We start from the raw sequence: 26622 nt of genomic DNA, 5'->3' as shown, positions 1-26622 counted from the left end.
TTCCCTTCTCTGCATCCTCACCAACATTCATTGTCACCTTTTGATGGCAGCCATTCTGGGTGTGAAGTGGTATCTCAAAGCAGTTTTACATTCAATTTCCCAATGACTCAGGATATTGAACACTGTGAGAAAGAGTTATTGGCAATTCACATTTCTCCTTTTTCAACCTCTCTATGCATCTCACTTTCTTACAGGCTGATTGGCAGTTTGATGTTAGTGCTATTTCATGTCTTCAAATCATTGCAAACTCTTGAGCATTTGACCCTTCTAAACTGTGGCTGGTACAGATTTTGCTCCTATTGTGTGGGATGTTTCCTCTGCTGCCTTTCCCTTGTTGCACAGATACTTTTTGTTTTCAAGTGTACAGGTACCAATATTTAAGGTTAGCCCCTGTGCTGTTGATGTTCTATGTAAAAATTTCTGCAAATTTCAATATTTTAATGGCTCCCATGTTTCTTCTAAAAAGTTCTGTATTTTAGGGTTTAAGTTTAAGTTTTTGATCCATTTTGAGTTTATTTTCATACAAGGTGAGAGATATGAATCAAATTTCATTTTCTGCAAGTTCGGATCCAATTTGGGCACCAGCAATTGTTGAATAGGTTAATTTCACTCCAAGTATGATTTTTCTTTGGTTTGAAAAGACAGATATAAACATATATGGGTTCAGTAAACAGTTTATTTCTGGTTCCTCTCTTCTACCCATTAGTTCTTTTGTCTTTGTATAATGATGATACCAGATTCTTTATAGTTTAGTTAAAAAACATCTCATTTTGCCAATTACCCAAGAAACATGGCAGGGAGATTATTTCCTTAAGGAGGAATTCAACGTTAAAAAATTATACACAAACTAGCCTCATTCCCACAGCAAACATTGACACTCATCATGGAAGGTCATGCCTTGGTGGCTGGCTCTCTTCCAGGGTGGGAACTATTCACTCCTCCCTCCCATGACCATGCCAAAACTGGCAGGTTAATAATACAGAAATTGGGGAAGTCCCACACCGGCGGATCCCGGACCGCAGCAGCTCTCTGCTCCCAAACCCCGTGGGAGAGAGACCTCACCGCCTGATCAGGTGGGCACTCCTGAGGCTGCAGAGCGGAGGAGACCACAAACACTGCCCACCCCTGCCCACATCCCTGGCCCAAGAGGCAACTGTATAAGGCCTCTGGGCTCCCGTAGGGGAGGGCCCAGGAGCGGCAGGACCCCTGCGCCTGAGACACTGCCGGAACCTGAAGGAAACAGACCGGATAAACAGTTCTCTGCACCCAAATCCCGTGGGAGGGAGAGCTGAACCTTCAGAGAGGCGGACACGCCTGGGAAACCAGAAGAGACTGCACTCTGTGCACATCCAGGCGCCAGAGGAAAACACCAAACGCCATCTGAAACCCTGGTGCACGGAGGATCCCGGAAAGAGCGGCGCAGATCTTCCCGGTTGCTGCCACAGCGGAGAGGACTTAGGCAGTACCCCACGAGCAAACTTGAGCCTTGGAACTGCAGGTAGGACCAACTTTTCCCCTGCAAGAAACCTGCCTGGTGAACTCAGGACACACAGAGGCAAAATTCCTCTAAGGAATAAGTATTAAGAAATACTCAAGTTAATAAAAAAAAAAGAAATATACAGAAAAAAAATAATACAGAAATTGGAAAATTACAAGAAAGTGTAAAATTTCGAGGTAGAAATTATGTGAGTAATCCGTTTGTCCTAGACATTTGTTTTCATTCTGCTATTATAATCAATATGATGAGTAAATTTACTTATTACTTTAAATATTTTTTAACATTCTCAGTTTCATTCAATTACAGCAAAACAAGAGTTTATTCACTGCATATCCTTCTGATATGAGCACAGATCTTCTATATAACTGTGTTGATAGAATTTTTTTTTTATTGATTATTTTTTTTTATTAACTTGAGTATTTCTTTTTTTTATTAACTTGAGTATTTCTTATATACATTTCTATTTTTGTTTTTTTTTATAATTGTTATTTTTTTTTATTAACTTGAGTATTTCTTATATACATTTCGAGTGTTATTCCCTTTCCCGGTTTCCGGGCAAACATCCCCCTCCCCCCTCCCCTTCCTTATGGGTGTTCCCCTCCCAACCCTCCCCCCATTGCCGCCCTCCCCCCATAGACTAGTTCACTGGGGGTTCAGTCTTAGCAGGACCCAGGGCTTCCCCTTCCACTGGTGCTCTTACTAGGATATTCATTGCTACCTATGGGGTCAGAGTCCAGGGTCAGTCCATGTATAGTCTTTAGGTAGTGGCTTAGTCCCTGGAAGCTCTGATTGCTTGGCATTGTTGTACTTTTGGGGTCTCGAGCCCCTTCAGGCTCTTCCAGTTCTTTCTCTGATTCCTTCAATAGGGGACCTATTCTCAGTTCAGTGGTTTGCTGCTGGCATTCGCCTCTGTATTTGCTGTATTCTGGCTGTGTCTCTCAAGAGAGATCTACATCCGGCTACTGTTGGTCTGCACTTCTTTGCTTCATCCATCTTGTCTAATTGGGTGGCTGTATATGTATGGGCCACATGTGGGGCAGGCTCTGAATGGGTGTTCCTTCAGTCTCTGTTTTAATCTTTGCCTCTCCCTTCTCTGCCAAGGGTATTCTTTTTCCTCATTTAAAGAAGGAGTGAAGCATTCACATTTTGATCATCCGTCTTGAGTTTCGTTTGTTCTAGGGATCTAGGGTAATTCAAGCATTTGGGCTAATAGCCACTTATCAATGAGAGCATACCATGTATGTCTTTCTGTGATTGGGTTAGCTCACTCAGGATGATATTTTCCAGTTCCAACCATTTGCCTACGAATTTCATAAACTCGTTGTTTTTGATAGCTGAGTAATATTCCATTGTGTAGATGTACCACATTTTCTGTATCCATTCCTCTGTTGAAGGGCATCTGGGTTCTTTCCATTTTCTGGCTATTATAAATAAGGCTGCGATGAACATAGTGGAGCACGTGTCTCTTTTATATGTTGAGGCATCTTTTGGGTATATGCCCAAGAGAGGTATGGCTGGATCCTCAGGCAGTTCAATGTCCAATTTTCTGAGGAACCTCCAGACTGATTTCCAGAATGGTTTTACCAGTCTGCAATCCCACCAACAATGGAGGAGTGTTCCTCTTTCTCCACATCCTCGCCAGCATCTGCTGTCACCTGAGTTTTTGATCTTAGCCATTCTCACTGGTGTGAGGTGAAATCTCAGGGTTGTTTTGATTTGCATTTCCCTTATGACTAAAGATGTTGAACATTTCTTTAGGTGTTTCTCAGCCATTCGGCATTCCTCAGCTGTGAATTCTTTGTTTAGCTCTGAACCCCATTTTTTAATAGGGCTATTTGTTTCCCTGCGGTCTAACTTCTTGAGTTCTTTGTATATTTTGGATATAAGGCCTCTATCTGTTGTAGGATTGGTAAAGATCTTTTCCCAATCTGTTGGTTGCCGTTTTGTCCTAACCACAGTGTCCTTTGCCTTACAGAAGCTTTGCAGTTTTATGAGATCCCATTTGTCGATTCTTGATCTTAGAGCATAAGCCATTGGTGTTTTGTTCAGGAAATTTTTTCCAGTGCCCATGTGTTCCAGATGCTTCCCTAGTTTTTCTTCTATTAGTTTGAGTGTGTCTGGTTTGATGTGGAGGTCCTTGATCCACTTGGACTTAAGCTTTGTACAGGGTGATAAGCATGGATCGATCTGCATTCTTCTACATGTTGCCCTCCAGTTGAACCAGCACCATTTGCTGAAAATGCTATCTTTTTTCCATTGGATGGTTTTGGCTCCTTTGTCAAAAATCAAGTGACCATAGGTGTGTGGGTTCATTTCTGGGTCTTCAATTCTATTCCATTGGTCTATCTGTCTGTCTCTGTACCAATACCATGCAGTTTTTATCACTATTGCTCTGTAATACTGCTTGAGTTCTGGGATAGTGATTCCCCCTGAAGTCCTTTTATTGTTGAGGATAGCTTTAGCTATCCTGGGTTTTTTGTTATTCCAGATGAATTTGCAAATTGTTCTGTCTAACTCTTTGAAGAATTGGATTGGTATTTTGATGGGGATTGCATTGAATCTGTAGATTGCTTTTGGTAAAATGGCCATTTTTACTATATTAATCCTGCCAATCCATGAGCATGGGAGATCTTTCCATCTTCTGAGGTCTTCTTCAATTTCTTTCCTCAGTGTCTTGAAGTTCTTATTGTACAGATCTTTTACTTGCTTGGTTAAAGTCACACCGAAGTACTTTATATTATTTGGATCTATTATGAAGGGTGTCGTTTCCCTAATTTCTTTCTCGGCTTGTTTCTCTTTTGTATAGAGGAAGGCAACTGATTTATTTGAGTTAATTTTATACCCAGCCACTTTGCTGAAGTTGTTTATCAGCTTTAGTAGTTCTGTGGTGGAACTTTTGGGATCACTTAAATATACTATCATGTCATCTGCAAATAGTGATATTTTGACCTCTTCTTTTCCGATCTGTATCCCCTTGATCTCCTTTTGTTGTCTGATTGCTCTGGCTAGAACTTCAAGAAGTATATTGAATAAGTAGGGAGAGAGTGGGCAGCCTTGTCTAGTCCCTGATTTTAGTGGGATTGCTTCAAGTTTCTCTCCATTTAGTTTAATGTTAGCAACTGGTTTGCTGTATATGGCTTTTACTATGTTTAGGTATGGGCCTTGAATTCCTATTCTTTCCAGGACTTTTATCATGAAGGGGTGTTGAATTTTGTCAAATGCTTTCTCAGCATCTAATGAAATGATCATGTGGTTTTGTTCTTTCAGTTTGTTTATATGATGGATCACGTTGATGGTTTTCCGTATATTAAACCATCCCTGCATGCCTGGGATGAAGCCTACTTGATCATGGTGGATGATTGTTTTGATGTGCTCTTGAATTCGGTTTGCCAGAATTTTATTGAGTATTTTTGCGTCGATATTCATAAGGGAAATTGGTCTGAAGTTCTCTTTCTTTGTTGGGTCTTTGTGTGGTTTAGGTATAAGAGTAATTGTGGCTTCGTAGAAGGAATTCGGTAGGGCTCCATCTGTTTCAATTTTGTGGAATAGTTTGGATAATATTGGTATGAGGTCTTCTATGAAGGTTTGATAGAATTCTGCACTAAACCCATCTGGACCTGGGCTCTTTTTGGTTGGGAGACCTTTAATGACTGCTTCTATTTCCTTAGGAGTTATGGGGTTGTTTAACTGGTTTATCTGTTCCTGATTTAACTTCGATACCTGGTATCTGTCTAGGAAATTGTCCATTTCCTGAAGATTTTCAAGTTTTGTTGAATATAGGTTTTTATAGTAAGATCTGATGATTTTTTGAATTTCCTCTGAATCTGTTGTTATGTCTCCCTTTTCATTTCTGATTTTGTTAATTTGGACGCACTCTCTGTGTTCTCTCGTTAGTCTGGCTAAGGGTTTATCTATCTTGTTGATTTTCTCAAAGAACCAACTTTTGGTTCTGTTGATTCTTTCTATGGTCCTTTTTGCTTCTACTTGGTTGATTTCAGCTCTGAGTTTGATTATTTCCTGCCTTCTACTCCTCCTGGGTGTATTTGCTTCTTTTTGTTCTAGAGCTTTTAGGTGTGCTGTCAAGCTGCTGACATATGCTCTTTCCTGTTTCTTTCTGCAGGCACTCAGCGCTATGAGTTTTCCTCTTAGCACAGCTTTCATTGTGTCCCATAAGTTTGAGTATGTTGTATCTTCATTTTCATTAAATTCTAAAAAGTTTTTAATTTCTTTCTATATTTCTTCCTTGACCAGGTTATCATTGAGTAGAGCATTGTTCAATTTCCACGTATATGTGGGCATTCTTCCCTTATTGTTATTGAAGACCAGTTTTAGGCCGTGGTGGTCCGATAGGACGCATGGGATTATTTCTATCTTTCTGTACCTGTTGAGGCCCGTTTTTTGACCAATTATATGGTCAATTTTGGAGAAAGTACCATGAGGAGCTGAGAAGAAGGTATATCCTTTTGCTTTAGGATAGAATGTTCTATAAACATCTGTTAAGTCCATTTGGCTCAGGACTTCTCTTAGTCTGTCGACATCACTGTTTAATTTCTGTTTCCATGATCTGTCCATTGATGAGAGTGGGGTGTTGAAATCTCCCACTATTATTGTGTGAGGTGCAATGTGTGTTTTGAGCTTTAGTAAGGTTTCTTTTATGTATGTAGGTGCCCTTGTATTTGGGGCATAGATATTTAGGATTGAGAGTTCATCTTGGTGGATTTTTCCTTTGATGAATATGAAGTGTCCTTCCTTATCTTTTTTGATGACTTTTAGTTGGAAATTGATTTTATTTGATATTAGAATGGCTACTCCAGCTTGCTTCTTCTGACCATTTGCTTGGAAAGTTGTTTTCCAGCCTTTCACTCTGATGTAGTGTCTGTCTTTGTCTCTGTGGTGTGTTTCCTGTAGGCAGCAGAATGCAGGGTCCTCGTTGCGTATCCAGTTTGTTAATCTATGTCTTTTTATTGGGGAGTTGAGGCCATTGATATTGAGAGATATTAAGGAATAGTGATTATTGTTTCCCTTTATATTCATATTTGGATGTGAGGTTATGTTTGTGTGCTTTCATTCTCTTTGTTTTGTTGCCAAGACGATTAGTTTCTTGCTTCTTCTAGGGTATAGCTTGCCTCCTTATGTTGGGCTTTACCATTTATTATCCTTTGTAGTGCTGGATTTGTGGAAAGATATTGTGTAAATTTGGTTTTGTCATGGAATATCTTGGTTTCTCCATCAATGTTAATTGAGAGTTTTGCTGGATACAGTAACCTGGGCTGGCATTTGTGTTCTCTTAGGGTCTGTATGACATCAGTCCAGGATCTTCTGGCCTTCATAGTTTCTGGTGAGAAGTCTGGTGTGATTCTGATAGGTCTCCCTTTATATGTTACTTGACCTTTTTCCCTTACTGCTTTTAATATTCTTTCTTTATTTTGTGCGTTTGGTGTTTTGACAATTATGTGACGGGAGGTGTTTCTTTTCTGGTCCAATCTATTTGGAGTTCTGTAGGCTTCTTGTATGCCTATGGGTATCTCTTTTTTTAGGTTAGGGAAGTTTTCTTCTATGATTTTGTTGAAGATATTTACTGGTCCTTTGAGCTGGGAGTCTTCACTCTCTTCTATACCTATTATCCTTAGGTTTGATCTTCTCATTGAGTCCTGGATTTCCTGTATGTTTTGGACCAGTAGCTTTTTCCGCTTTACATTATCTTTGACAGTTGAGTCAATGATTTCTATGGAATCTTCTGCTCCTGAGATTCTCTCTTCCATCTCTTGTATTCTGTTGGTGAAGCTTGTATCTACAGCTCCTTGTCTCTTCTTTTGGTTTTCTATATCCAGGGTTGTTTCCATGTGTTCTTTCTTGATTGCTTCTATTTCCATTTTTAATTCCTTCAACTGTTTGATTGTGTTTTCCTGGAATTCTTTCAGGGATTTTTGTGTCTCCTCTCTATGGGCTTCTACTTGTTTATTTATGTTTTCCTGGAATTCTTTCAGGAATTTTTGCGATTCCTCTCTGTAGGCTTCTACTTGTTCTCTAAGGGAGTTCTTCATGTCTTTCTTGAAGTCCTCCAGCATCATGATCAAATATGATTTTGAAACTAGATCTTGCTTTTCTGGTGTGTTTGGATATTCCATGTTTGTTTTGGTGGGAGAATTGGGCTCCGATGGTGGCATGTAGTCTTGGTTTCTGTTGCTTGGGTTCCTGCGCTTGCCTCTCGCCATCAGATTATCTCTAGTGTTACTTTGTTCTGCTATTTCTGACAGTGGCTAGACTGTCCTATAAGCCTGTGTGTCAGGAGTGCTGTAGACCTGTTTTCCTCTCTTTCAGTCAGTTATGGGGACAGAGTGTTCTGCTTTCGGGCGTGTAGTTTTTCCTCTCTACAGGTCTTCAGCTGTTCCTGTGGGCCTGTGTCTTGAGTTCACCAGGCAGCTTTCTTGTAGCAGAAAATTTGGTCTTACCTGTGGTCCCGAGGCTCAAGTTCGCTCGTGGGGTGCTGCCCACGGGCTCTCTGCAGCGGCAGCAACCAGGAAGACCTGTGCCGCCCCTTCCGGGAACTTCAGTGCACCAGGGTTCCAGATGGTCTTTGGCTTTTTCCTCTGGCGTCCGAGATGTGTGTGCAGGGAGCAGTCTCTTCTGGTTTCCCAGGCTTGTCTTCCTCTCTGAAGGTTTAGCTCTCCTTCCCACGGGATTTGGGTGCAGAGAACTGTTTATCCGGTCTGTTTCTTTCAGGTACCGGAGGTGTTTCAGGCAGGTGTCCTGCTGCTCCTGGGCCCTCCCCCACGGGAGCCCAGAGGCCTTATACAGTTTCCTCTTGGGCCAGGGATGTGGGCAGGGGTGAGCAGTGTTGGTGGTCTCTTCTGCTCTGCAGCCTCAGGAGTGCCCACCTGACCAGGCGGTTGGGTCTCTCTCTCACCGGGTCTGGGAGCAGAGAGCTGCTGCGGGCCGGGATCCGCGGGTGTGGGACTTCCGGTAAACACAGAACGGGCCCGGTCCTAGAGAAATTCTGCTTCCGTGTGTCCCAAGCTCACCAGGCAGCTTTCTTGCAGCAGAAAATTTGGTCTTACCTGTGGTCCCGAGGCTCAGGTTCGCTCGTGGGGTGCTGCCCAGGGGCTCTCTGCAGCGGCAGCCCTTATATACATTTCGAGTGTCGATAGAATTTTTAATAATACAGAATTTGTGATTTTTCTTTGGCTCTTTCACTGAGCACTCTTTGTCACCTTTCATTATTCCAGGCTCTGCCCTTCAGAGCTTTAGAAATCAAGAATAATTCATGGGATGGAAAAGCTTTATTACACATTTTCATACCCTCTGTATGTGGATTTTAACATTTAAATGTATGCAAGTGCAGCCTTAAATATTCATTATGGTCCACAGTTGGGTCTTTTATACAGTTGGATAACCCAGGCTTTGTTCTCACTAGAATATGACCCTCTCACCAAAATAGACACTTGAATTCATTGCTAAAGTTTCACTTAGGAGTTAGGGACAGATACCTAGGGAAATAAAACCTCATATTTATGCCACTTAGAAGAGGGAATCTCCTTCTGTGTAAACAACACATCATAGCACCTCCAGTCATTGGAGCACTGGGCACATATTCCATCCCCTTTCCACACATCCCTTTTCCAGTGTCTGGGATCCACACAGGATCTGCTGGACTCTTTCAAAAGGCTTGGTTCACTTCTCCACTTGGCCAGACAATGCCAACCAGTTACGATTCAGAGGCAGACAACAGAGTCAGGGCAATCCCCTGTCTTATTTTGGGTTTCCATTGATAAGAGACACCATGACCAAGGGATCTCCTATAAAGGAGAACATTTAACAGGGATTGGCCTATAGGTTCAGAGGTTCGGTCCATTATCATTAATGTGGGAAACATCATACTGTCCAGGCAGTGATGGAGCCTAATGGGCTGAAAGTTCTACATCTTGATCTTAAGGCAGGCAGGAGACTGGATTTTAGTTAATTGTAAAAGGGTATCAAAGCCCACAGTGACACACTTCCTCTAGCTAGGTAATACCTTCTAATTGTGCCACTCCCTGGGCTAAGCACATTTGAACTACCACACTCTACTCCCTGGCCCCCCATAGGCTTCTTCAAGCCCATCAATCTACTGGGTCCTACTTAGCAATAGCACAATGCAAAATACTTTTAGTCCAAGTTCAAAAGTCCCCTTAGTCTTCAAATTCTCAACAATGATAAAGGTCTGAAGTTCGGATTCTCTTCTGAGATTTATTTAATCACTTAACTGTCAAAAATCAAATCACATACCTTCAGAACCCCAGGATGTACTTTACAATTACAAAATGTCACAGTGAGAAAATACTGAACAAAAGCAGACCAAAAGTCTAATGTGTGCCAACTCCTAACTCTGCATTTTCATTTCTAGTGTCAAAGAACACTTCACATCTTCAAACTTCTTTCTGCTCTGACGACTCTAAAAAACTTCTTTCTCTTGGACTCATTATACTCCCTGTTATCAGCTTTCCTCAGTAAGTATCCATGGTCTCATTCACCTCTAACATCTTGAGGTCTCCATGGCAATTATAGCTTCACAGCTTCCTTTTCCAATGTTTGGAATCCACACAGGGTCTTCTGGACTCTTTCAAAGGACTTGGTTCACTTCTCCAGCTCTAACTTCATTCAAGACTTTGGTAGGCTTCACTCCACTGCTTCTGCTATTCTTCATTGTAAGTCCACAGTACAGGCATCTCCAATATACTGGGGTCTTCTGCTGCAACTAGGCTTCATAAATAGTCTCTTATTGGCTCTCTTCATGGGGTTAATACTCAGATTCTTTTTATGACCCCTTTAATACTGGGCTATCAATTCCAACTGAGGTTATGTCTTTGCCTGCAGCCTTTTCTGGCCTCTTACAATGTCAAGCTATAGCTGCGTACAGCATTATTTATGCAGAGATCAGAAACATTGTCATTCAATTTCAAGTCAAAATGGTTGCCTTGATGTCTAGGCACATAGAAGCAGGAATCCATTAATTCCATCCTGGTACACAACCCCATTTTGGTAGGGGCTTGAATCACAGTGGTTCCAATAAGAGTCAAAACCACAGTGTTCTTAGTAGCTTATTTATTACCTGAGTTGATTTTCCCAACGGTGTTGTTTCCCATATTGCAGATACATTTAGCACTATAGAAAGTTAGTGATACCACAATGGAGGGAAAATATGCAAATGACTCATGGTCAAAGATGATGAGATGCTACAGACCTCAGATGTGCAAAGAAGTCTGACACAAATTGCCAGTTATAGTACTTTTACTGAAGACATGAAACAGCAATAGTTCTTTTCAGAATAGATTTCACAGCTGGTGCTCTGGGGAGATTTTGTCTTACTTCCTCCATGGTTTGCATCATTGTGATTAATACTACTATCATAAGAATGACAGAAGTAGATAGCTTCATCTTCAGTCTGCACATTATTGATTGTCAGGAAGGCTGAGTTGGAAGAGCTGTCAATGGAGCCAGAGAACCTATCAGGAACTCCATCTGGTCTCTTATCATCCCTATAAATCATATTGGTGGGAGATCTTCCCTCATGCTGCTGGTACCAGTGCATATAGTAGCTTCCAATGTTACCAGAGTTGAGTTTGCAAGACAGTTTGACTGTGCTTTCTAGAGACGTAGACACAGATTTTGGCTGAGTAAGCACAACCTGGGCACATGACCCTATAAGAAGAAAATAATAAAAATCAGTTAGAACAAGGTCATTCCATCCACAGAAAAAACTAGGGGCCAAACATCCCAAGCAACAAACAATTCCAGTCCAATAATTCCTTAAACCCATTCACCTGTTAAGTGATGAAGGAAGGCAAGGAATAGTAGAGTCCAGGTCATGGTGAAAACACTCAGATTTTGCTTCCTAAGTACAATGAACAAGCTATAGCTAGGCAGCCCTTCTTATATGTCTCTGAGATTCTACATGGATGCTGGCTCTATGCAAATACAGTCTTCCTGTGGATGTACAAATTACTCCTTTATTTCAATCTGGGACTCACTGAGAAATTGTGAAGCTAAAAATGGGGGTAATGTGGTCTCCACCAAATGGCAGGCCATAAAAATGTGAAAATGAATGCAAAACAGCAGAGGACTGGGGCATAAGGAAGTCCTTAGCCATCACGTCTCAGTGCAACTTTGTCCTGTTGTCTGGTATTTGAATACTAGGTCTCCCTTTGGCAATAGTGAGAACACTTAGGAACTTACATGACCCCTACCAGTATTGTGATTGAAACATCAATTATTCCTTAACATAATTTTGTAAATATCATATAAAAATGGGTAACTCATTTCACTTTTACATAAGGAATCAATACCTGGTTTGAGAGGTATAGTCTTATTTTACTGTAGGAGTCTGGAGGTTATAATTTTGGTCATTTAGAGGTAAGAATTTAGTAGATGATTGGAGTTAAGAGTGAGTCTCAGCATATAAGAATGCTTGCTGTTTCTGCAGAGGACATGAGTTTCGTTCTTAGTATCCTTCTCAGACAGCTCAGAGCATCCAGCATCTTGTAATTATAGCTAGAGAGACTTAGATGTCCTTTTCTGGCCTCCTCAAGTACCCAGACTCATTTATGTGTTTGCAAACTCGCACACCCACATCCACACCCACACCCACACACCCACTACTAACATGGTCAATATATAGCTTATCATCTGCTTTCTAGATATTAGTTCTGAAGAAATGGTGTAAACATAGCTGGTAAAATCTTCATCCTAAAGGATGCCTCTGTCTAACAGTTGAGTATATTTAGCACTGTGGGAACCTATCAATAGAGAGGAAGATATCAACATTTATATCCCAAGACTACATTCTTACAATTAAAAATATTTATTTTTTGAGTATTTTCAATGGTATGTAAGTACTGTCCATGAAAATAGTACATGCTTTTGTTGCAAAATGTATATCTTCTGTCCAATTCTCCTTCAGAATTAAGGAGGAATTATGAAGTCTAGTTGTGTGTTTACTACTCACGTGGCCTATGAGAGCAAGGAGCAGGAAAGAACAAAGTGTAGCCCTCCATGGCACTGATACTTGTGCAAGTGTGTGGAAGAAAGTAGTGATTTCTGAATGATTTGGACTTGCTAGGTGCTCTGTCATCTCAAGACCAGATCAGCACTGCCCTCTAATGGGCATGAGCATTCTTCAGAAACATTTGGGGATAAAATATTTTCTTCCAGGGAAAGAATTGAACAGGGTTAAAGAAACATAGATAGGCAACGAAAGTTAAAGCAAGCTTCCAGAGCCCTTTGTTTCCTTTTTCTAGAAAATTCATGTGGGAAAATAGCTAAAGGCACAAGGGCCTTAGTTGATATCTATCAACAAAGAAATGATAATGAAAGGGGTGCACTCACGGGACACTGTAAAGTACCCAATCCAGCATGTGCTTAACACATTTTCAGTCTTTTCTCATCCTGAAAAAGTAAAGCTGATATTTTCACCTCCACAGGTTGGTTTGTTTTACCAAGTCATTCAATTCTTTTTGTTTTTAATGCTATAAAATGAACTTGAAAATTCCTTAAACAACTATCAACAGTTCAGTCGTATAACTTGGGGTCTCTCCTTTAGGATTCAAAATGACCTCCATTCAAGCTTATGTAACCAACCTACAACTAGAAAAAAATCTTGAAATTAGCCCTGACATAAGTCCCATTCCATAGCCGCCTTCCACACTAAGTAATACTTCTCTACAGGGACATGGTAGGAACCTCAGTCATCCCCCACATTCACTGGCAATATGGGGATTATGGGTTTGGTCTCTGATTGAGCAGGGTAGAATGTGACTTCACCCTGGAGAACCTGAGCTGATATTGTGCCATATAACATGGTAAACAGTACCATTAAGAAAGTGGTAAGATTATGGGGAGAGAGGAGCAGATGAAATAATCCCAACTTAAAGACTCTGGGAGAGATTCACCGTGAGGGTACTCTTTTTCTGAGTCTTTTACTCACCTCACCCCTGGATCTTGCACCCTTGAGCTGTGAATGGCAACTGAGGGTAGGCTGGTGTGAATCTGGAAGAAAAATGGCCTGGTATTTGCTACATGGCCATGGTTGGAACTCGGAATTTGAAGAAAACAATAGTAGCTCATGAGTCCCATCCACAGCACTGCAACAGTAAGTCAGTGGAGCAAAGTGAGAGGACAATGTGTTTCAGAACCATAGCTTAAGGAATCAAAATTTAAAGTACTTGTGTTATGGGTTTCCCCTAGCTTTATTGAAGTATTACTGTCATTAATATATTTGCCACATCACCCGGGCCAGTCCTAGGAGACTCTTGAAAGTATCGTATTCTTTGTACTGATGTCATCTATATCATACTAGCCTTAGTGTAATCAGATAAATCAGTCATGGCTCTTCTCCTAAGATTATGCCATTTCATTCTCTGAGATGGGAAAATGAATTGCCTTTCTCTCTGCCTCTACAATATTTCCTTTTTTTTCTTTCTCTATTCCCTTCATATCTTGATCCACACCATTCTTGTTTATCATTAGACAAAGAATAATTAAAGTAAAAGAAAATACATTTAGATAAAGCAGAAATGAAATGAAGCAGGAAACGATAACCGAATAAGAACAAGATCTGAAGAAAAAGCACAAGAAATGCATACAGGTGCAGACACGCTGCCATTTGGATATACCCAGAAATCTCATAAAAACTTAAAACCAGATAAACATCCTAAGACAAAAGACCTGCAAAGATGCTTTTAAGCTTATTTCATGTTGGTGATTTACTTCTGGACATGGAGCCTTCCTTTAAATATGATTTATATACCAAGATACACTCTAGGTCATAGTTAATACCGTATTAGGAAATTGCTATAAATAGGAGATATTTTCTGGATTATTGGTGGAAATAGTGTCCACATCTCCCTTCAGATGTAGGATCTTATGTACATCCTGTCACATTTCCAATTGTGTCTAGAAGGCCTTGATTCCTTGTGTCCTCTAACGCTGTGGACCCTACAGTCTTTACCTCTATTCTGTCAGAGGTTTTTGAACTGTGGTGGAAGGATTTGACTGAGATATCTCCTTTAGGGTTGAGTGTTCCAACATCTCTGATACTCTCTGTTTATTACCTTGCTCCCAATCTCTGCATTTCGTCCCATATTCTGCAGGAGAATGCTTCTGTGATAATAGAAGTGCAAGAAATGGATCTATGAGTATAGCAAAATGCCTTTAAAAGTTATTTTATTGCAGTGTTGCTTTGGTCAAACATTAGTATTTGGTTTCTCCCTAGGATTCTGGACTATCTATTATCAGGTACTAGTCACCAAAGCAGCCCCGGGCATGAGTGAGTCTTAATTAAATCAGATTACTTCCACATGCTTTTCTCCAGTATTGCCCAAGCATATTTACAAGAAGGTCAATAGTGTAGACCAAAGGGTTTGTATGTGTGTTGACATTTACTGCTATAGTTTTGTAATGAATAAAATATCTTCCAGTACTGTAGCTGCTTGTATTATGAATGCTAATTATGTTACCCAAAAACTGCTTGCAGGAGAGTGTCTTCAAATAGCTTCTGGGAACCTGCCCCTAGTTGGTTCTGATTGGTAAATAAAGATGCCACCAGTCGATAGCTGGCAATGGCAGATAGAGGCAGAATTTTAGGATTTTCCAGGCTTGGGACCAGGAAGAGAGAGAAGGAGAGATCCACCATGCTTGATGTGGACAGAGTAGATACAGAGTCCATCATAAGCTAGAAAGCATGGAGAGTGTCCCAGCCTCTGGGCCAAGAAAATGTGGCCCAGATGACTGTTTAATTGGAGTTAAGAGCAACCAAGATGAAATACAGAATTAGCAAGTAACAACCGGATGATAGAATCTTTCCACCTTCTTATTCCACAGTTTCTTACAAACATATATAAATGTACCTACACACATATTCACATGTATACTCATACACATATACCTATATGAATAAACACATACATATATACATACATGTACATGTAAGTATATACATATGTATATATGAATGTGTATACAATTTTACTACATATTCTATATGATCTGTGCCTGAAATTCAATCGAAATAGAATTCAGTTGAAATGCCGTGTATAGTTACCCACAATAAGTTTGGACGGAAACCAACCACTCTGCAACACTTAATGCTTCTGCATATAACATTTTATGGTATTTGTTTTTATAAGACCTCATTTAGATGGACCCCATCATAAGAGATATTAAAAGCTATTTAAAATAAGACTTTTATTTTGAGTAGGGATTGAATAAATTTTATCTCCCAAAACCTCCCTGACATTCTATTTGTCAGACTGAGATTTGTACATGGGAAACTGACACTCTGGTTGGCAAGTTGAAACATGAATGAAACAAGATTTTCACTCTAGCTGTCTAAACAGTCAATACTCAGACTCATGAGTACTGGCATATTATGCATGAAACACCATGTCATGCTTATCACTTTTCACTAGTTTGTTCTGTTAAAAATGGCAATAATCGATAAAATTAGTTCATTTGTAAGCAAGAGAGTAGTCCAAAAATTTTAACCTCATCAATTTATGCTGGCTATTTGTAAATTTAAGCAACTATACTAACACTATCCTATAAACATCAGCTATGTCATATTCTAGTCATCAGTAGGATACAAGTGCATAATTCAAATAATGGTATCTTTAGATATGGGCGCAGGTGGAATTTGGGCCACTGAGGGAGAAAGCAAGGTTACAGTGTGTGACAGAGCTTCCCTTAAACCTGCTGATTCTTATTGCATTGTTTCTGTTTCCACTCCTCCAAGCCACAAAGGATAAATATCACATGATCACTTTTTGGGAAAAGCTAGTTTTCAAAGGATGCCAGGCCAGAAATTTTAGGACATTGGAACGATCATTGTCAGGTTCCTAAACAAACAGCATCACCTGTAATAATTTCAGTGTCAGTGCAAGCATGAGAACTGCTTTGGCCAAGCAGTGTGGTTAAGCTTTTCCAGTATTTCTCTAAATGTGTGAAAGTCAGAGGTGACAGTGAGTATACAGCCCATGATGAAGATACTCCAGTTTATGTTCACAGATGAGTGGGGATCTTTGTGCTCTGTCATTCTCTCAAGGATACAGTCTGTTGACATTAATTAACATTTATTATGTAGGAAAAGCTATATATGCTTCCATAGAGTTTGAAAGGACCCAACTTAGAGGGCTGTGCGAAGGGGTTGCTCGTTCCAACGCATATCCAATCTCCTCTATTCTGTCAGAAGTAGAGAGAGGCCCCTGTCTTTGTAACATATGAATCAGAACATATTGTTAAGTACCAGATACCTGCAGCTCACGTCCAGAATATGTTGAGGTCAGTTGGACATTAGACAGACAATGAATATTCCATAAGCAAGATATAAATACGACCATAAAATAAATGTGAAAATCCAATTTTTACATGAAGAACAATGAAAAATCAACTGGATTTCAGATTTCACTATTCAGTGCCTTCATTAAAAATTTCTTAGGCAGTTCTGTGAAATGTAGACCCTTTAACATGCTTTGTGGTCAAAAAATGAATCAGTGCCTCAGAATTAGCTGGTTGTCATTATTAAAATTGGTAGTTAAATATTCATTTTGCACACTCATCTACAAGGTCCTAAAACAAAAAGGAAGTGCCGGTATCAATTGGTTACAATTATTTTGTAGCCTTGTGAAATCTTTGGGAATGTGACATCATGTGTGGCAAAAGGGGCTTCTGAAATTACTTCAGTTTCTTGTCTACATCTCTGTAGTTTTGAATACTCCTGGGAGAACTGATTGATTGTTTCCACGAAAGTAAGAAGGTAAGTTGGGATCTTAATTCAATAGTTTATCACCAGAGTCCCACTAGTTACTCCTGGCAGACTTTTTCACATGATTTTTCTAGGTTATCCCCAATCCTTTGTGATTCCACTGGTCCACAGAACATTTCTCCATGAGGGATGCAAATCTGCCATGCTTGGTTGAAACTCAAGAAGAAATCTTTTCCATCATTCCTATTTTGCATTTCAGTATATCCAGACTTACCCTTAGTCCTATAGCAGCTGGCTGTTGATCTCCTCTAGTCAGGATACCAGCATCACATTGAGACTCAACTTCCTTGTGCAGATCCAAGTTCTTCATAGTTCCAGTCAGCTGCCGGTTTCAGCCTATTTTTCCAGCCTATCTATAATGATGTGACTTTCTTCTGTCCTGAAGAACAACTCAGTAACAGAGAAGCATCCTTGACTGAGCATAAGGGATCCAGCAACTGTCACACTTTACTATAACTTAGACTGGCCAACAAAGACCAGAATACTAACATATCAAGATGTAAGGAAAGATATAAGATGAGACCAAATATATACACCCAGAAACATTTCAATCATCTTAATTGCAGATGAATTGCTACAAGCATTAAAATAGAAACATAAACAACAAAGACAATACACTGCCTGAAGAATAAAAGTTTTCTATTGAGGAAGGCCTAAAAAACTAGCTGAGCCAAAAATAAGGACGATCAATTATGATAGTTTCAAAGACCGTGAAGAGGATGTGTTAAATGCTTTAATGAAGACTATGAAAACAAAAACTCTTTAAAATCATAATGGAAACAATTAGGGATGTAAAAATTTGATTTAAACAAAGAAGTAAAATCACTAATAAAACAGAAAATGATGCAAAACTAGGAATTAAAAACTCAGGGTGTCAAACAACCTCACCAATAGATTAAAAGTCATGGAAAATGTAATTTCAGGTCCTGAAGAAGGTTGGCTTAATTATTTCAACCACATAACATATATATTTCCTGTCATAGAACATGAGGGATATCTGGGACACTGTGTAAAAAGGAGCAATCTTTATATAGCAGGAAAAAGCCAGCTTGAAAGAATAGAATATAATTTAATTTTTTTCATGTTTCCTGTTTGCCATAACTTCTTGCATTTATCCCCAAATGTCTACCTGAATTAAAATTCTTCCCCCATCTCTGTATCTGAAAGTTCTGTCTAATAAGTACCTATCTACCCACCCATCTATCTAACTACTAATCTCTTTACAAAACACAGAAATAAAAAAAAAGTCAATAAGACAATGTGGCAAACCGAAGCAAAAAAGTTATCTCACAAACTAGGAAACAAGCAAACATACATGAAATGTATTTTCTGTTGGAAAAATATTTCAGGCCAGTGGCAAAGTCGGGCCAGTAACTGATGCATACAGATTTTTATGAAGACAGGTTTGCATGGTTGTCTTAGGTTCTGAGATTTAGGTTGGCAGAGTTACATAGAATTGCACAGGTAGACAACTCCAGAGTCCGGCATCAGGGTTCAGATCTAGTTTAATGTGGAAGTTTGGCAGCACACACACATAATGATAAGGACATATCCTTCTGTCATCCAGTGGACCGGAATGGCATGCAAACTGAGCGTCATGAGAGAGTACATGAGAAACTGCCTCTTCTGTCAGTATGTCTGCAGACGAAGGGCTGTAAGCGGGCAAATCCCTAAGCTTGGCACCATTTTGTCTGTTTCCATGGTGTCTAGACCCCGTTATATGTCATCTAGTACACTAGAGACTCGGGTGTTCTTTTTTTTTTTTTTTTTAACTTGAGTATTTTTTATATACATTTCGAGTGTTATTCCCTTTCCTGGTTTCCGGACAAACATCCCCCTCCCCCCCTTCATTATGGGTGTTCCCCTCCCCATCCTCCCCCCCATGCCGCCCTCCCCCCCAACAATCTAGTTCACCGGGGGTTCAGTCTTAGCAGGACCCAGGGCTTCCCCTTCCACTGGTGCTCTTACTAGGATATTCATTGCTACCTATGAGGTCAGAGTCCAGGGTCAGTCATGTATAGTCTTTAGGTAGTGGCTTAGTCCCTGGAAGCTCTGGTTGCTTGGCATTGTTGTACATATGGAGTCTCAAGCCCCTTCAAGCTCTTCCAGTTCTTTCTCTGATTCCTTCAGCGGGGGTCCTATTCTCAATTCAGTGGTTTGCTGTTGGCATTCGCCTCTGTGTTTGCTGTATTCTGGCTGTGTCTCTCGGGAGAGATCTACATCCGGCTCCTGTCTGCCTGCACTTCTTTGCTTCATCCATCTTGTCTAATTGGATGGCTGTATATGCATGGGCCACATGTGGGGCAGGCTCTGAATGGGTGTTCCTTCTGTGTCTGTTTTATTCTTTGCCTCTCTATTCCCTGCCAAGGGTATTCTTGTTCCCCTTTTAAAGACGGAGTGAAGCATTCACATTTTGATCATCCGTCTTGAGTTTCATTTGTTCTAGGCATCTACGGTAATTCAAGCATTTGGGCTAATAGCCACTTATCAATGAGTGCATACCATGTGAGTTTTTCTGTGATTGGGTTAGCTCACTCAGGATGATATTTTCCAGTTCCAACCATTTGCCTACGAATTTCATAAAGTCATTGTTTTTGATAGCTGGGTAATATTCCATTGTGTAGATGTACCACATTTTCTGTATCCATTCCTCTGTTGAAGGGCATCTGGGTTCTTTCCAGCTTCTGGCTATTATAAATAAGGCTGCGATGAACATAGTGGAGCACGTGTCTCTTTTATATGTTGAGGCATCTTTTGGGTATATGCCCAGGAGAGGTACAGCTGGATCCTCAGGCAGTTCAATGTCCAATTTTCTGAGGAACCTCAAGACTGATTTCCAGAATGGTTGTACCAGTCTGCAATCCCACCACAATGGAGGAGTGTTCCTCTTTCTCCGCATCCTCACCAGCATCTGCTGTCACCTGAGTTTTTGATCTTAGCCATTGTCACTGGTGTGAGGTGAAATCTCAGGGTTGTTTTGATTTGCATTTCCATTATGACTAAAGATGTTGAACATTTCTTTAGGTTTTTCTCAGCCATTCGGCATTCCTCACCTGTGAATTCTTTGTTTAGCTCTGAACCCCATTTTTAATAGGGTTATTTGTCTCCCTGCGGTCTAACTTCTTGAGTTCTTTGTATATTTTGGATATAAGGCCTCTATCTGTTGTAGGATTGGTAAAGATCTTTTCCCAATCTGTTGGTTGCCGTTTTGTCCTAACCACAGTGTCCTTTGCCTCACAGAAGCTTTGCAGTTTCATGAGATCCCATTTGTCGATTCTTGATCTTAGAGCATAAGCCATTGGTGTTTTGTTCAGGAAATTTTTTCCAGTGCCCATGTGTTCCAGATGCTTCCCTAGTTTTTCTTCTATTAGTTTGAGTGTATCTGGTTTGACGTGGAGGTCCTTGATCCATTTGGACTCAAGCTTTGTACAGGGTGATAAGCATCGATCCATCTGCATTCTTCTAATGTTGACCTCCAGTTGAACAAGCACCATTAGCTGAAAATGCTATCTTTTTTCCCTTTGATGGTTTTGGCACCTTTGTCGGAAATGAGGTGCCCATAGGTGTGTGGGTTCATTTCTGGGTCTTCAATTCTGTTCCATTGGTCTATCTGTCTGTCTCTGTAACAATACCATGCAGTTTTTATCACTATTGCTCTGTAATACTGCTTAGTTCAGGGATAGTGATTCCCCCTGAAGTCCTTTTATTGTTGAGGATAGTTTTAGCTATCCTGGGTTTTTTGTTATTCCAGATGAATTTGCAAATTGTTCTGTCTAACTCTTTGAGGAATTGGATTGGTATTTGATGGGGATTGCATTGAATCTGTAGATCGCTTTTGGTAGAATGGCCATTTTTACTATAGTAATCCTGCCAATCCATGAGCATGGGAGATCTTTCCATCTTCTGAGGTCTTCTTCAATTTCTTTCTTCAGAGTCTTGAAGTTCTTATTGTACAGATCTTTTACTTGCTTGGTTAAAGTCACACCGAGGTACTTTATATTATTTGGGTCTATTATGAAGGGTGTTGTTTCCCTAATTTCTTTCTCGGCTTGTTTGTCTTTTGTATAGACGAAGGCTACTGATTTATTTGAGTTAATTTTATACCCAGCCACTTTGCTGAAGTTGTTTATCAGCTTTAGTAGTTCTCTGGTGGAACTTTTGGGATCACTTAAATATACTATCATATCATCTGCAAATAGTGATATTTTGACTTCTTCTTTTCCAATCTGTATCCCCTTGACCTCCTTTTGTTTTCTGATTGCTCTGGCTAGAACTTGAAGAACTATATTGAATAAGTAGGGAGAGAGTGGGCAGCCTTGTCTAGTCCCTGATTTTAGTGGGATTGCCTCAAGATTCTCTCCATTTAGTTTAATGTTAGCAACTGGTTTGCTGTATATGGCTTTTACTATGTTTAGGTATGGGCCTTGAATTCCTATTCTTTCCAGGACTTTTATCATGAAGGGGTGTTGAATTTTGTCAAATGCTTTCTCAGCATCTAATGAAATGATCATGTGGTTTTGTTCTTTCAGTTTGTTTATATGATGGATCTAGTTGATGGTTTTCCATATATTAAACCATCCCTGCATGCCTGGGATGAAGCCTACTTGATCATGGTGGATGATTGTTTTGATGTGCTCTTGGATTCGGTTTGCCAGAATTTTATTGTGTATTTTTGCATCGATATTCATAAGGGAAATTGGTCTGAAATTCTCTTTTTTTGTTTGGTCTTTGTGTGGTTTAGGTATAAGAATAATTGTGGCTTCATAGACGGAATTCGGTAGTGCTCCATCTGTTTCAATTTTGTGGAATAGTTTGAATAATATTGGTATGAGGTCTTCTATGAAGGTTTGATAGAATTCTGCACTAAACCCTTCTGGACCTGGGCTCTTTTTGGTTGGGAGACCTTTAATGACTGCTTCTATTTCCTTAGGAGTTATGGGGTTGTTTAACTGGTTTATCTGTTCCTGATTCAACTTCGGTACCTGGTATCTGTCTAGGAAATTGTCCATTTCCTGCAGATTTTCAAGTTTTGTTGAATATAGGCTTTTATAGTAAGATCTGATGATTTTTTAATTTCCTCTGAATCTGTAGTTATGTCTCCCTTTTCAGTTCTGATTTTGTTAATTTGGACACACTCTCTGGGTCCTCTCGTTAGTCTGGCTAAGGGTTTATCTATCTTATTGATTTTCTTAATGAACCAACTTTTGGTTCTGTTGATTCTTTCTATGGTCCTTTTTGTTTCTACTTGGTTGATTTCAGCTCTGAGTTTGATTATTTCCTGCCTTCTACTCCTCCTGGGGTTTTTTATTTTTTTTTATTTGGGATATGATCTTCCAGATTGCAGCACCTATCCATATATAACAACTTTTTCATGTGAGACCACATTCATCAGATTTTAAAGAAATGTGTCATATCAGTCATACCTTTATGAGGGACTGTGAAAGGCATCCTGGTTCCTGGTTGAGGTAAGACTAGAAACCCTAGTGACCCTGAAGTGATGGTAGACCTAAAGGTATGGAGACTTAGCCAATAAGATTTCCTTCCCAGAGACTGCTCTCTGCAAAAAGTATTTAACCTCTGGCCCACCCTGAGAAGTAGGGTATGGTTTTACTCATCCACTTTCTGCCATGGCAATAAATGCCTTAAAACCATGGACTGCCTCTTTTCACAAGAATCCACCATAGGGAGCCAAGGAGAAGGCCTTTGCCTATACAGCCACCATCTAATCTCATGTAGAAGGCCTCTCTGCACTCCCAGCCAGGACTACCACTAAGCAAAGCTCAAGCCAACTGCCATCAAGGCAAAGACTCTCCCTGTGGGAGCAGCCAGAGCTCCTCTCTTTTCCCCCCTGACATTGTGATAGATACAGCTCACAGCCCCCCCCCTCCATCTTCAGCTCTTTTCTGGCTTCCAGAGGTTCCTGGATGCCCAAGAGCCTGAGAACCAGATGGCTCAGGCCTCACCTCAGACCCGGGTATCCCTGAGCCAGTTCTGGCTGTCTCATGCCTGAAATTGTACTTCTCCAACCACTAGGGGTGTTCTGAGGCATCTCTACAACCTGACATCCACCTGGTAATGGAGTGGAATAAGTGTGGTTAACTTCCCATGTCATTCCTCCCTGAAAGGGGGAGCCCTGTGACAAAGCAGGTGTGGGATCCCCATAACCCTATAACCTTGTTGCATTGATTTTGTGTTATTTCATGGTGTAACACTTGTTAAAGGGTGAGTAAAGGACATAGGATTCCATAATCTAATAAGGTATTGTCTTTGAGCTTTAGGACTGAGGAGTAGTAAGGATATGTTTGGTATTGAGAGGGACAAGTAGAGTTATATTGGGGGTTGCATGTTACCTGAGCTAATTCCCAGAGACCATTTACCTCATCCTGTATAATACTGTCTTAATGATGGAAGTTAAGCAGTTCTACTTGGAGGCGTAGATTAACCTGGAGTTGGGTGTCAAAAGCTTTTGTTCTTGCCTTTGGCATCCTGCATCCTGTTTAAGGCTGCTGATGTTTTTTTTTTTGGTTCTTTTTTTCGGAGCTGGGGACCGAACCCAGGGCCTTTCGCTTCCTAGGTAAGCGCTCTACCACTGAGCTAAATCCCCAGCCCCGCTGCTGATGTTTTTAGAGAATTTTTCAGGGATATCGAAGCAGTGGCTGTTGCTGCTATGGCAATCAACCCAAAACTATAGCTGCTGTTATGGTTGATATAGCAAAATCTCTTTTATATCTTTTAATATATTGGTGATGTTATTGAAAGGAAAACTCCTGCCATTCTTCTCTAGCATTGACAGGAAGCCATATGTGTAGATGGTGCTATTATATTAATGAGGTGTTGGCATAATAAGGATTTCATATTGAAGAAAGGGACTAGTTTACCTCAGAAGAATTAAGAGAACATGCATTGTCTGACAAACATGACAGGAAAAAGAACATGGCCAGAATCTGTATAGGTAATGTTCATGGCAGGTCCACAATGATTTCTTTTGAGAGAATGGAAGCCCTCCGAAAGGCTGTGGATTATTTCCTTCATACGTGTAGTCATAAATATTAGCTTCCTGCATCACCACAAAGATTTTGAAATCTAAACAGGACCATGATAAGCCTCAAACTGATCAGGGTGGCCACCCTTGTTCAGACATTGCATCCTGCAGAAGGTACGGGGGGAGTTCACATTTAGACATATCCATGAATGTTTGACCTTAGAAGGCTAGGAGCAGAGCCACTTGTAAGTGTTTGGAGTGCATAAACACCCTTGGAATTGTGGTATCATTCAGTTTAGCTATCTCAACTCCTCAGTAGGGATTGTAATCATCACATGAATAGCAGATTTCTGGATGAGAGATTGTAATGAGTATTGTGGAAGCATTTAAATACTGTATAGGAAAGATGCCATTGATAATAGCGATGGACTATTCCTGAATAGGTTTTCCCCTGTCCCATCAGCCTAGGTTGTAGACTTCAATACTTTAGGGACTGGCCTCCTTGATATTCTATCTGTATTCATTTTAAAATCTCCTGTGATCAACTTGGCTAGGATATAAAAATCATACTGGGGTGGTGGGGACAAGCATCCTCTTGGAGGCAAACCCAACCAAATTGAACTCAAGGTGGAAAGAACCACAACAAGGATAAGACATAGATGAATTACCTGCTGAGTGGCACTCATCTACATAAGAGTTGTGACTGTAGATATTCGGTGCTCAAAAGTCCCAAGGAACCAGCATCAGAAATGGAGGGGCTCTAACTGTGGCTCACAACAAAGAGTGAGTGTACCCCTGAGAATTATCACTAATAAAAGCACTAATAAGCAGGTATAGGGTTTAAGGTTTCATCTTAAATGCTTCTGGGGACATGTTTTAGGCCTGAGTTACAAAGGGTTAATGATTCCCCAAGGAATGGAGGACAGGCAGGGAAGGGGCTAGTGTAGGTTAACCATGCTAGTGATTTTTTTGCCTTTAGGATCTGGACTTCATACATATCCAGTGCATATTATCTCTCTGGGATGAGTCTTTTCCCCCTCTTTCAGTTACAAGTTATTTTTTTTCATTTGCAGTCTCTCTATTTTTCAGTCTATCAATCTGTAAGGATTGATGTGTCAGCCAGATACTCAAATGGTTTTCCTGTTCCTTATTTTAATACACAAACAAAACTTCAACTTCTATTGATTATCTATAGGCTCTTCATGGAGGAGGATTAAAGGAGGATTTTAATGGAGAATGGGTGATGATTTTCCCATATTAGCAGCATACTGATTCTAAAAATAATGGGAGGTTCCTGATTGTCCCAAACAAGTGGATTTCAGGATGTTTAGAAATTTACCAAGCTGCACTGATCCATCAAAGGATGTAGTGTACGCTTGTGTATTGTATCCTATTAAGTGTAAAACATTGCTGAATTTGCTTGGATGCATATGTGAAAACTGAAGCTGCATCCAAGATGGGGATGGCACTGCAAAATCCAATACATAAGTTTAACATTTGTGGCAAGATAGATAAAACTTTGTTCTCTGGATAACTATTATCAATGTGACTATGGAAACTCAAAGAAAGGTTTGCATTGTGGAATTAAAGGAGAAATTACAAGCTGATAGGTCCTGGAATATAAGATGTTCAATTTGAACCAGGTCTTTTCCCAATGTAACTGAGGGCCATAAGAATTCTGAGAGCTAATGCAAAGATACCATCTATGAACATGGTAAGCACAAGTATAGTGGAGTATGCTAAATGTATCCAATAGACAGGAGGGCAGTAGATAGCCCATATTAGTAACCGAAGCTATGGGAGCTTGTTATTTGATATGTAGCTATGCATAATAATCTGGTTTAAGCTTGCATTGTACATTTTTGTACTTTTCTGAGGTTCTTCTGTATTAGTCAATAGTCCCTTGGTTCTCTTTGCACCTTGCAAAAGGGCAAAAAGAGGGCTTAATTAGCCAATGGTAGCGGGAAGGAAAGGTTTCCCATGAAGGTCTCTATAGTTAGTAAAGATTTGGGAACTTACAAATTCAAATTGCACCATTTATGCTTTTATTGTCTTACTATGTATACTGTGCCAGGAAAACAGAAAAGGCTCATGACGTTGTATCTGTTCAGCTGCTTTTTATATTCCTTTGTCAAGTAGGGCTTCTGAAATTTTTGACAGCAAACATTTGAAATGGACTGCATTAAGATATCCAATTAGAAAGTTTGTAAGGAACAATGTAATAGTCATTACTATTGCTTTTAATGCCTCACGTACGTTAATTGACAAATTGTTGGACAATGATTTTGCCCTGTGGGAGCCCACGTCAGAGATATCTCAGATCTAGATGCTTATTGTTCTCAGCTGGAG

The 26622-nt window shown here is 40.2% G+C and overlaps 2 protein-coding genes across 9 annotated transcripts in view; both read right to left on the bottom strand.

The window, feature by feature from the left end:
- Positions 1-26622, bottom strand: part of LOC134481033 (immunoglobulin lambda-1 light chain-like) — a 422701-nt gene that overhangs the window by 221200 nt on the left and 174879 nt on the right. The window contains exons 1-2 of one of the 7 annotated variants that reach the window (XM_087577383.1): positions 11299-11384; positions 10877-11176 (exon numbers count right to left, since the gene is read on the bottom strand). The exons of the other annotated variants lie outside the window; for them this stretch is intronic. Of the exons in view, the coding sequence (XP_087433509.1) occupies positions 10877-11176; positions 11299-11344 (346 nt within the window). The 5' untranslated portion in view covers positions 11345-11384. Of the gene's footprint in view, positions 1-10876; positions 11177-11298; positions 11385-26622 lie in introns of those variants that run through there. 7 annotated transcript variants of the gene reach the window in all.
- LOC148002700 (immunoglobulin lambda-1 light chain-like) overlaps positions 1-26622 on the bottom strand; it is a 404510-nt gene that overhangs the window by 224680 nt on the left and 153208 nt on the right. The window lies entirely within an intron of this gene.

This window comes from Rattus norvegicus, chromosome 11, assembly GCF_021556685.1.
Source record: "Rattus norvegicus strain SHRSP/BbbUtx chromosome 11, alternate assembly SHRSP_T2T, whole genome shotgun sequence".
Lineage (NCBI taxonomy): Eukaryota > Metazoa > Chordata > Mammalia > Rodentia > Muridae > Rattus > Rattus norvegicus.
Note: the sequence above shows the minus strand (reverse complement) of the source record. Positions and strands in the feature narration are given on the sequence as shown.